This window comes from Narcine bancroftii, chromosome 1, assembly GCF_036971445.1.
Source record: "Narcine bancroftii isolate sNarBan1 chromosome 1, sNarBan1.hap1, whole genome shotgun sequence".
Lineage (NCBI taxonomy): Eukaryota > Metazoa > Chordata > Chondrichthyes > Torpediniformes > Narcinidae > Narcine > Narcine bancroftii.
The window spans coordinates 320,211,276-320,223,976 of record NC_091469.1 but is presented as its reverse complement, the minus strand read 5'-3'; the positions used below and the strand labels follow the sequence as shown (position 1 = coordinate 320,223,976).

Here is a 12,701-nt window from a genome sequence, read left to right as displayed (position 1 = left end):
CCAACGTGTTTCTTTAAGGCTCATTTTAATTGGAGAACAAATATAGAAATGACCCATGAGAATTTTGCTGTGAAGTTTTTATGATTTCTTTGAAAATACTGCAGGACTGTAAACTATAGTTATTAATGCCATTTAATACCTGCTTTGGGATTAGGGGACAAACTGCTTCAGAGGCCATGTATATATTAGTAATGAAAAGCAATGTAATTCCATAAACTGGAGCCAACGCCCAAACCTATGGTTAGGGCAACACCGTAACAGCACCAGTGATTGGGACTGGGGTTCGAATCCTGTAAGGAGTTGTTACCTTCTCCCCGTGTCTGTGTGGATTTTCCCCAAGGGGGCTCTGGTTTCCTACCAACGTTGAAAACGTACTGGGGTTTGTAGGTTAATTGGGTTTAAATGGGTGGCACGAGCTCACGGGCCGAAATAGCCCAATACTGTGCTGTAGGACTGAATTTCAATTTTTTTTAAAAATGAAATAAAGAGTTCTGAATATCTTTACAATCTCAGTGTTGCATGTTTGTACAGCTTCTGGACGATAGTTATTTACTTGTTTTCCAGAAGCTCCTGTGGATAATCATCCTAATGTCTTAATTTTGAATGAAAGATTTGAATATGAGGGCTACAGATTGAAATTTCCATTTGTTATTATTTAAGTTCTGCCACTCAACGCCAATTTACGCTTCAGTTTGTCTCGTTGCTAGCCTTTCAATGGCAACACTTTTCACTGTATGTCGGTGCACATGACAGTTATAAATCTAATTAAGGATCCCAGTAAATAGATATTTATTCAGCAACGCAATTAATCTCCATCAGCCCTGCAGAACATATCATGTACAATTCAAAAAGACTACAGCGGTGGCTCGCCCATGCAACAGGTGAACCGGCTCACCGAGTCACGGGGGAGTCTGCACCAGATCTGACCCTGAGGGCTCTGGGTGCAGGGCAAGCCCACTGCCTGGAGGTTGATATCATTTCTGCCCCGCAGGTCAGAGTTCTTGTGCGCTGTTACAAGCCCAGAGGACCCCCAAACCCAGCAGCAATAGATATTCACCAAGACAAATGATTACTTAAACAAAAATTGCTTTTAATTATCTTTAAACATGAAAACAGAATCACGCTTTAACTTATCACTATTGACTTAACTAACCTAACTTAACCCCCTTCTTATTCTAAGCGCACGTGTATGTAATGTGTGTGTAAGTTCAAAAAAGTTATTTGATTCACAGTCCAATCTCACTTCTCATTCCTCCAGGTTCACTGGTTGCAGGCAATTCTTATACTGTGCACAGAATTTAACATTTATAATGTTCACTAGGCTTTAGTGCTTGAAAGGTAAATGGTTATCGCTCAGAAAGGTTCTTGTCGGTTTTCAGAGATTTGTTGTTCCAAAGCATCCACAACTGATTCCTTTTTAATCAGCCACTTCAGTGTCTTGCAGATGAACCTTGCCCCCTTCAGGGTTCTCCAGATGATAACCTCTTTCTTTCAGGTCACTACAGAGTGCCTTTTTGTTTTCCTTATTTCAAGTGAAACATTAGATAGCCAGTCCTCTCCTCTTGCATGAACCACAAGGGCTTTGACCAGCAGGCTGAACTAAGAACTCACAACCCGTCTTCCAAATGGGGTTTTCCACAAACTTGCCAGCTTGTCCTGTTCCAGTCCCAGTTGCTGCTGCTGACTGTAAAACTGTAGAACTGATCTCTGTGTGTCTTTCCCGCTCCCTCTCCCACACACACACACACACACACACACACACACACACACACACACACACACACACACACACACAAACACAGAAAAGGCCTGTTTGACTCTCTCTGCTTGCAAAACCACATGACCCTCTTAGAACAGCAAGTTCCACTGCAGACAGTCTACATCTCCAACAAGTTCTTTCATCTGTTGCCTTTTTGTAAACAACAATCCATTGTGAAGTCTCTTGGGCACTCTCAATTACTTTTGCAAAGGCTGTCGGCCCCAATATGTCTAGCATGAGCTGAGCTCCAGTATATCAAATAAAATCTGTTTTAAAGTGTTTGTATGAGACCTAAAAAAAAACGTGCCCCAATTTATCTCCCAAAAACATATCTATATTCTGTCACAGCACGGTGTGTGAATCAGTGAAGCTGTCGGTTCAACTCTGCCTGGTTTTTTCGCTCGCTGCACAGCTAGCACGACTACACTACATTCTACTGAAGCTATTTACATGCTTTAACCCATTTAGAAGCTCTGAGTGAATGTAAAAGAGTTTAATCCAGATGAGGGAAATGCGTTGGTTGTTTGTCTTGTATTGTGGAACAACCATTTGGGAAAATTCTGAAATAAAAGATTAAGGAAGTCATTTCGAAGAAGTCTTGTTTCTTAGAATAAAAAAATGCAAATTCTAAATGTTTTTTTTTAAAAGATGAAGAATGGGAATTGCCAAAGCCAATGAGGAAAGCAAGAAATTAATAAACTTGCAGAATAGACGAATGGATTTTATCCCAGAAATATGTGATGTAGTTTATTTCGAGGGGAGGATGAGATAGGTGGAGGGTTCTTGAAGCAAACACAGTGGTTGCCAAATGTTGTACTAACAGATAGCTAACAGGTTAGCCAGATCACAAGAAAATGAAACCAAGCACTGGTATTTATCTCTATAAGTATGGAATAAAATATTAGAAAGGTTTTTGTAATTTTGAGATACAGCACGGTTCCGTGCCACCCATTCACTCCAATGTGGCCAATCATCCTTCTAATCCAGTGCACCTTTGGAATGTGAGAGGAAACTGGAGCACCCAGGGAAAATCCAAGTGAGCACTTTTCTTACAGATTCGAACTTTGGCCACTGGCACTGTAGTAGTGTTGCGCTAACCATGCCTCTCATTTGTAGAGTTGCAAACAGACCCTTTCAGCCCATGGCCCTGCTCCACCCAAATTTCTTCTTCTTTCTTTCTTTGGCTTGGCTTCGCGGACAAAGATTTATGGAGGGGTACGTCCACGTCTGCTGCAGGCTCATTGGTGACTGACAAGTCCGATGCGGGACAGGCAGGCACGGTTGCAGCGGTTGCAAGGGAAAATTGGTTGGTTGGGGTTGGGTGTTGGGTTTTTCCTCCTTTGTCTTTTGTCAGTGAGGTGGGCTCTGCGGTCTTCTTCCAAGGAGGTTGCTGCCCGCCGAACTGTGAGGCGCCAAGATGCACTGTTGAAGGCGATATCAGCCCACTGGCAGTGGTCAATGTGACAGGCACCAAGAGATTTCTTTAAGCAGTCCTTGTACCTCTTCTTTGGTGCACCTCTGTCTCGGTGGCCAGTGGAGAGCCCGCCATAGAACACGATCTTGGGAAGACGATGGTCCTCCATTCTGGAGACGTGACCCACCCAGCGCAGTTGGGTCTTCAGCAGCATGGATTCGATGCTTGCGGACTCTGCCAGCTCGAGTACTTCGATGTAGGTGATGAAGTCATTCCAATGAATGTTGAGGATGGAGCGGAGACAGCACCCAAATACACCCATATGAATCATGCCAAACCTGTATCGAGCCTTGGTTCATCAGCACTGCATGCCATACTTGTTACAATTGTGCAGCAATGATTTTGAAGTAATGGAGAGGGTGCAGGTAAGCATTAGTCCAGAATTGTGAGAGTATGCATTTCAGGAAGGGAAGAATTGGATCCCTATTCTTGAGAAAACAAAGGTGGTGAGTTTGATGGAAGTACGACAGAGAGGGATTTCCTAGTTGTGGGAAAAGGTTTGAGTAGACACTAAGATGGTTTCCAAGATATACAATCAGGAATTCATAAGAAACCACTTCACCAAGCAAAAGTGACAATGTGGACATCTCTATCAAGAGACTGAAGAAATTAATTAGCATTGATACTTTTAAGGGGAGACCAGACATACTTTGGAGGTAGGAGAGAGTTGAGAAAGCCTCTGATAGGTTTGGATGAAGAAACTCACAAAGAGGCATGGGCTCAATCGGGTCAATGCTCCATACCTGTTCCTCGCCAAGTCAAGTTTATTGTCATCTGATTGCACAAGTATAACCCAACGAAACCAGTCCTCGGTGCAAAACACGCAGACACACAACCAGACATAACACGTGTACCAACAAACAGTACATCTGCAGGACAAGTATTCATATATACAAATAAATAAATATTTCTTTGTAAATATGAGAGAATCAGATGGAGAGTGTGATCAGGTTCTTGGGTTGTTCAACAGTCTCACTGCCTGTGTTCCGTGTTCCTCACCAAATTATTCCTCAGCCTGGTGGCACTGGCTCTGACTGGAGCAGCTGAAAGATGCCATGTGCAGTGTGGAAGGAGTCCTCAATGATTTTGCGTAGCCTCTTTAGACAAAGATCCTGGTGTAGTGGCCTATCTGACGGCTCTACCTTACGCAAGTGGTAATAAATGACACTGGAGACAGTAGTGTCAGGAATCAGTACCTTAATGTGCTTATCCACAGCTTTTATAGTTCCCTCTGCGCTTTTCACGCTGAGCCTTCTGAGATGTGGTAGTGACTTCACTTTCCAGCCTCGGGTGTCGGGTGCCATAAAAAGTGCGGGCTCTTATTCGTGCGCTTTTCCTAATTGCTGGTGCCTGGCTTGTAGCTGGAGGGCTGGGACATTGTTGGAGGCTATGCTCTCTGGTAATGTGCTTGCTTAACTGTTGTGGCTGCTCGCGATTCTGTTGTACGTGTGGAGCTCCCGCTACATCCCCCCACCCCCACCCCCCCAGAATCGTGGCTGCCAGATGCAGGTTTCTGCTGGTAGTTCAGCCTGGGGCGTCCTCTGGGACGTTTCAGAGGTGACAAGATCAGTCTTGAAAGGTCAGTGTGTGCCGGTTTCAGTCGTTCATTTGCGAACACACACTCTTGGGCCCCTAGGTCCAATGTAAATACTACACCTTCTTGCCTGATTACCCTAAAGGGCCCCTCATATGGGCATTGAAATGCTGAACATTTCTGACCTTTCCTAACCATCACGAATTCCACAGTCAGTAGGTCGTGTGGCAACTGATGTTTGGAGCTCCTGTGAAAAATCGTGGGATAGGGTTAGTTTGCCCTATTGCTATCTCTCACAAGTCGTAAAATATCCAAGTCAGCTGACTGATTGATGTCACTACCGAAATGTATGTCACCTGGAATGGATAGTGAAGTTCCATAGATCATCTCAGCAGTCGAAACTGGCAATCCTTCCTTTAGTGCTGTACGTATTCCCAATGGCATCCACAGTAATTCGTCCATCCAGTTCAGCCCTTGCAGTCTTGCCTTATGTGCCGACTTTAAATGCCTATGGAACTGTTCCACAAGTCCATTTGATTGAGGATGATAGGTGGTTGTGTGTTGTAATTTACTTCCACAGATGTTTGAAATCTGTGTCCACAGGTTGGAAGTAAACTGTGTACCTCTATCTGAAGTGATGAGACTAGGTACACCAAATCGTGCAACCCAATTAAAAATAAAGGTCCGTGCACACGTCTCCGTGTCTGCTGCCTGCGTAGGGATTGCTTCTAGCCAACAACTAAAATGGTCAATAACAGTAAATAAATATCTCATCCCCTGACAGGCCGGCAAAGGTCCAACTACATCCACGTGGACGTGCTGAAATTTTGCATCCACCGTGGAGAATCTTTCAGGCGGTACATGCGTATGTCTGTGAATTTTAGCTTTTTGGCACTGAAGGGAAGTTTAGGCCCAAAGGGTGACATCTCTCTTTAGACCGTGCCACACATAACAATTTGACACTAGTTTAACGGAAGATCTAATGGAAGGATGGGAAAGATTATGTCTATCATCAAAGATCTTCCTGCGCCAGCTAACCAGTAGAATGGGTCTAGGGTATCCTGTGGAAATGTCGCAAAGGAGTCCCTCAGTAGTGATTTCCTCAACCTGGAGACTTGTAATGGCAGTTTTGTAGGGTTGTACCTCCTCATCCCACCTCTGGTCTTCTGCCAACTGTGCCGTGTTGATTCCACCCTGTACTGCAGAGACAGTTGGTTTTGATAGGGCATCTGCCACCGGATTGGAAAAACCGGCAACGTACCAAATGTCAGTCATGAGATGAATGACAATTGGCATTGCTGCCTTGCGGACCATGGGTCAGATATCATACTCATGGCCTGCACGAGGGGTTTATGATCAGTAAAGGCTGTAAACACTCGACCCTCCAGCATGTATCTGAAATGGCGCACCGCCGAATACAATGACAGTAATTCTCGGTCGAATGTGCTATATCTCATCTCTGTAGGTCGAAGATGTCTGCTATAAAACACAAGTGGCACCCATTGTCCTTTTATGTGTTGTTGCAACACTGCACCAATTGCATGGTCGGATGCATTTGTAGTTAGCAAAAGGGGCTCTTTGTGATCTGGGTGGGCAAGACTTGCCACAGATGCCAAAGAATCCTTGGTTTTTTCAAAAGCCATGTCTTCTTCCTCATCCCAATGCAATATATTTGATCTTTTTCTATTTAATAGGTGAAACAGTGGGTGCATCACGGCTGCCGCTCCTAATAAGACGATGGTAAAAGGTAACCATTCCTATGAATCGTTGCAAATCCTTCCGAGTAAGAGGCTGGGGAAACTTGCATATGGCAATCACTTTGTCCGGCAATGGTATAGTTCCAGTACAAGAAATCCTGTGGCTGAGAAATCAATTGCAGATGTACCGAATTGGCATTTTGCGGGGTTGACTGAAAGGCCAAAATCCTGTAATTTAGCGAACAGGAGACGGAGGTGTTGTTTATGCAATTCCTCATTGGGGCTCGTTATGAGGATGTCATCCAAATATACGAAGGTTCCTTCTAAGTCCCTAATGACAACGTCCATCAATCTTTGAAACGTCTGGGCCGCATTCTTCAGACCAAACAGCATTCTGATAAATTCAAAGAGATCAAAGGGGGTTATAATACCCATCTTTGGAACATCCACAGGGTGAACTGGAATCTGATAGTATTCCTTCACTAAATCTACTTTGGAAAATATAGTAGCGTTAGCCAACCGTGCTGACAAATCCTGCATATGAGGGATTGGATAGCAGTTGGGGATGGTTATATCGTTCAATCGCCTGTAGTCCCCACATGGCCGCCAACCTCCGCAGCTTTTAGGCACCATGTGAAGGGGTGAAGCCCATGGACTTTTGGACCTGCATACCACCCCTAATTCCTCCATTACTGTGAATTCTGCTCTTGCAATTGTAAGCTTATCTTTTGGAAGCCTACGAGCCCGAGCATAAACAGGTGGACCAGTTCTATCAATATAATGATATACACCATGCTGCAGCTAATTATCCTGAAAATTAGTCGTTAACAGTCCCGGGAACTCTTTAAGTATCAAGGTGTATGCATTCTACTGAATTGCCTGAACTCTTAACGGTTGGAAAGAACGACGCATTCTCTTAAGGGGAAAACTCTGGAAGTTAGCCGTGTTTATCAGATGGAATTTATGTATATCCACCAGGAGACCATGCTCTCTCAAAATCTCCGTGCCTAATAGGGGAAAACCTACTGAGGCCACCATGCATTTCCAGTAGAATACCGCTGAACCTGTATGAATCGTGGTACCATTAACTGCTGAAAGCAGTGGAGTATGTGCACCTTGTGCCAAATCAAACTGTGTTGGGGGAACAATACTGAAGTCAGCTCCCGTATCTATCAAGTAATCAACCCCCAAAATCACATCGTGTAAATAAAATAGACCTTGTTCTGTGCAAACCGCCGAAGCCAGTAACAGTGGTTGGCGGGTCCGTTTCCCGGACGTGGTGGTGGACCTGGGTAAGTGCAAGGACTCTTACATCTATAGGCAGAGCGACCCCATCGGCGATGATAAAAACAGTATCCGGAACTTTTGTTTCCTTGATCAGGACATGGTCACTGTACTGGCACACATGCTGGTGGTCTTGGCGTTTCAGGGGGCACGGACAACTCAGCCGCACAAATGGGCTTCACCTGCATTCTGTTGGCCTGTGGAAGGCCATAAAGTCGGTCGCCCTCTCTTGCTACCAAATGCGGCTCTGCAAAATTCATGTGCATCACACCCGCCGCCACTTGCACTGGTAATTTCGATAAAAACAGTGCCTTGAAAAGAAAGCCATCTGTATGGCCTGCGGCTAGTGATACCAGCTTTTGCATTTACTGGGATGGACTACGGACCCCCAGTTCTTGCGTATTCAAAATCCTTATAGCCAGTTCATGATGAGAGAGCTCAAATGTTCCCAGCAAAAAGTCCCGGAATTTAGCGTACTTCTGGTCCACCGACGGACTATTGATGAATGAACTCACCCTTGCTGCGGTCATAATATCTAATGCACTCACAATGTGCCAATATCTCGTGTTCTCAGATGTAACAAATTGCGTTTCAGCCAACTGCAGCCAACTACGTTGCTGATCCAATCAGAATGGAGGCAGGCGAACTGCTACTGTATTAATCACCACCGGTGCTGCAGCCAACAAGGCTGCATTGACCTCCATCTTCAAAGTCGTTAGTTGCTCGTCCATGTCAGACATGTGGGACTCAGTGTAGATGAGGCCCGTCGGGGTCATCAAAATATGTAGTGGCCTATCTGTCAACACTACCTTCTGCAAGTGGCAATAAATGACACTGGAGACAGTAGAGTCAGGAATCAGTACCTTTATTGTGCTTAACCACAGCTTTTATAGTTCCTTCTGCGCGTTTCACGCTGAGCCTGTGGTAGTGACTTCACTTTTTTTTCAAGTGTCGGTGCCATAAAAAGCGCGGGCTCTTATTCGCGAACTTTTCCTAATTGCTAGTGCCTGGCTTGTAGCTGGAGGGCTGGGACATTGTTGGAGGCTATGCAGTCTGGTAATGCGCTTGCTTAACTGTTATGGCTGCGCGTGATTCTGTTGTACACATGGGGCTCCCGCTACACCGGTATAACAAAGAGAGAAAGTACTGAAATATTCAGCGGATCAGGCAGTATCTGTGGAGGGAGAAACCATTCATCTCGTGAATTCATCCAGCTGTTACATTTGCATTATTTGTTTAATAGCAGACCACCGTTGATTCCCAGCAGGTTGTCCCATCCACTCTCAGTAGAATCATATCATAATAAAGCAGGCCCACTTGAAGAGAAAAAGCAACAGGTCTATATGGAAAGACCAAACAAAAGGATAATCTTGATTGCTTGGTCAAAGAAGAGAGGAAATTTGTTTTGTGCAGTATGTTTCTACAACAAGGTCATGCTGCCACATTCAAGCTATCAGCCATCTATTTGTGGTAATCCCATTTTGTTTATCTCCCCACATTCCCATCAACTTCCCCCAGATTCTTCCATAAACTGGGGACAATTTACACAGCTGAGCTCACCCACCCAATCTGCTTATCTTTGGCATGTTGGAGGAAACCCACGTGCTCATAGGTAGAACATGCAGACTCTTCATGGGCATCACCAGAGATCACATTTGAACTTCGGTCACTAAGATTTCTATTGATGATTCTTTCATCAGAACATTTTTGATGACCATTCATGAAATATTAACTCTGTTTTAATCCCAGAATGTTATGTTTTTATTTCAAACTTCCAGCATCGACATTTGAGTGGTAATTTCCAGGACGCTGTCGTGGTCCGAACCCTCTGATGGGACGGTCATTGGAGTGATGTGGAGTTGCTGACTGCCATTGTATGTGCCTCCTTCACAGGAACGTGAGCTCAGCCGGAGAGGAAGCCAGGAGAAGGATGAGAGAATGCGATGGCCTCACTGACGCTTTGCTGTTTGTGATTCAGTCAGCTCTGGGGAGCAGTGAGATTGACAGCAAGGTTCGCCTGACCTTTTTTTCCCCCCCCTTCCCCCACAACATATGAGGCCTGGAAAAGGGCGGGAGTGGAATCTCAAAGTTGGGCTCCTTGATCTCAGTAAAATATTTTATCTCCAAGAGAATTATTGCTAATGCAGATAAAGACCATTAAAATCATATTTATCTGTGATGACAATATTATTAACTTATTGCATGCTGTTGTAATTTGGATATTCTTTACTTTAGCTTGTCTTTCCACTAGTCCCCGTTGAAGACAGTATCTTCTTAATTAAATGTTCCTCTATTGCAAATGTCGTGAATCCATCTTTGGACTGACTCTTTGTGAAATAGCAGACCACTGATGATTCCCAGTATGTCGACCTCTCTACTCTCAGTCGCAGTAAATATCATGGAGGCAGGTTGTTGCTGGGGCTGATGGTGGGTCATTTTACAGACAGGAGGAGGAAAGAAGGGCCCATAATTTTAAATTTTAAATGGAGACAATGCAGCATAGTAACAGGCCATTTCAGCCCATGAGCCCATGCTGCCCGATTGGCAGCCCAAGTATGTTTTGAACGGTGGGAGGAAACTGGAGCCCCCAGAGAAAACACACACCAACACAGGGAGAACATACCAACTCGTTAGAGAGCGCGGGATTCAAACCCTGGTCCCAATCGCTGGCACTGTAAAGGCATTGCGCTAACCGCTACGCCAACCGTGCTGCCCCGATTTGAAAAATGCCAATGAGCTTCAAGCCTCAGGGACCTTGTTGATTGTGAGGATCATCATTTGAGAGGAATAAATACAGAGAGGGCTGAAGCAAATGAAGCTCAGCCTCACCAGGAAGAGCTGCTAAACTAATATTAAATAGCTTCAGATCCAAGTGTGAGGTTGTGCAAGGATTTCTAGATGAGGGAACCATTGCTTGTGTCCACGAAGAGGCTGTAAAGAGAGCCAACAGCAGATAATAATTCAAATTATGTCAAAGCCCAGCAAATCGAGTGTCAGAAAAATATGAATAACATTGGAATTTCAGGAACGGAGTTACAGGGAAAGGTTAAATAGGTTAGCACTTTATTCCCTGGAGCAAAGAAGAATGAGGGGAGATTTGACAGAGATACTTAAAATTATGAGAGAGATAAACAGAGTAAATGTCGACAGCCTTTTTCCACTGAGGGTAGGTGAGATACAAACCAGGGGACAGGTGTTAAAAGTGAAGGGGCAAAAGTTTAGGGGGAACGCTAGGGGGATCTTCGCACAGAGAGCGGTGGGAGTGTGGAACGAGCTGCCTGCTGAGATGGTGAACGCTGGCTCAGTGTTAATATTAAAGAAGAATTTGGGCAGGTACGTGGATGGGAGAGGTATGGAGGGCTATGGACAGAAAAATGCTTCAGCACCGACTAGAAGGGCAAAAGAGGCCTGTTTCTGTGCTATAATTCTCTGGAGGGGTAAAGAAAGCACATCTACATGGTGGATTATGCCTGCTGAACAGCTTGCTCCAATTTTCATTCAATTTTTCTTGACTCCTTATGACAAAATAGGAGTCCATTTGGCCAGTCAAGTATATGTCGGCTCTCAGAGCCATCCCATCAATGGGCTTATCACCAATCTCTCTTCAGTGTTGATATGGAGCCTGGGAAAGACTTTAGTTTAATGGTATAGGCGGGGGCCATTCCGTGTGGGGGGGGGGGGGGGGAACCTCATCTTCATCCATCGTCAGAAGGAGCCCAATTTTGCCAGTCAAAGAAGTAGCCTGTTAATGTACTTTACCAATGGTGATCTTCCGTGCATGACAACATTGAGTACAAGATAAACCCTCCAAACTCCAACAATACAAAATCCAAGCAACAGCATGCACTCAAGATCCTTTTATAAAATAAGTCTAATAGAGTGAGCTGTGCCGCATCAGAGAGAGAGAAAGAGTGGTTGCTGTGTTGGGTCAGAACCCTTCATCAAGACCGAAAGGTCTAGGACTCAAAATATCATCTGTTCTTCTCCTCCCACGGACCTGCTGAGATCCTCCAACTGATTCCAGCATCTGTAGGCTTTTGTGTGACTTCCCCACCCCACCCCCCCCTCCCCCCTCCCCCCCCCCCCCGCACCCAATCCTGTAGGGAAGGGTCAGGATCAATGTTTCATCCCTCTTGGAAATGAAGTGAACAAATCACATGAAAGTTGGCAGCGGAGCCTGTATTTGCAACTACCCTGGGGCTGTCAGGTCAGGAGCGATGCGAAGATGGGCTGCTGGTGAGAACAAAAGAAGTCGATTGAATATTTAACAAGTTTAATTGTACAGAATCAAGGTGTTGCATTATAACGATCAAAGTTGTTTGGAATAGGATGTGCCAGAATTTGCTGTCAAATTATGACAAAGCCAACAGTACTTCCTGTTATTTAAATTTGAATTTAGATACACAGTGTGATAAAACGCCATTTCAGCCCACGAGTCTGTGCTGCCCATTAACACCCAATTAACCAACACCCCCAGTATGTTTCGAATGGTGGGAGGAAACCGGAGCCACCGAGGAACACCTACACTGATATGGGAAGAACGTTCTAACTCCTACGGACAGCATGGGATTCAAACCCAGGTCCCGATCGCTGGCACTGTAAAGGCGTTGCGCTAACAGCTACACCAACCTAGCCACCCTATTTATGCAACATTTCTTAAAGCAAGGAGTAGGTGCGTGGTTCAAGGTGAATATCCAAGAAAGGTTCTGTAAGTTGCTGTTAGATTTCCAAAAAAAACTGCACTTTCCTGACCTTGTCCTCCCTTACCTTTAGAGGAAATAAATCACTAAAATCTGTGGACCCCGTGGTCTCAGTAAAAAACACAAGATGCAGGAGAAGCTCAGCAGGTCAAACCATGTCCTTTATGTAGCCACAGCAAAGATACAGAACCAACGTTTCAGGCTTGAGCCCTTCATCAAGGTACGAAAAAGTGCCTGCAGGCACCTTTCTCCA

At 44.9% G+C, this 12,701-nt stretch overlaps 1 protein-coding gene across 13 annotated transcripts in view; it reads left to right on the top strand.

The window, feature by feature from the left end:
- The window catches only part of ctnnd2b (catenin (cadherin-associated protein), delta 2b), a 1,542,927-nt gene that overhangs the window by 1,444,262 nt on the left and 85,964 nt on the right, over positions 1 to 12,701 (top strand). For all 13 annotated transcript variants that reach the window (XM_069906986.1, XM_069906993.1, XM_069907003.1 and 10 more), the window contains one exon: positions 9,642 to 9,759. In XM_069906986.1, coding sequence (XP_069763087.1) covers positions 9,642 to 9,759 — 118 coding nt within the window. The remainder of the gene's footprint in view (positions 1 to 9,641; positions 9,760 to 12,701) is intronic.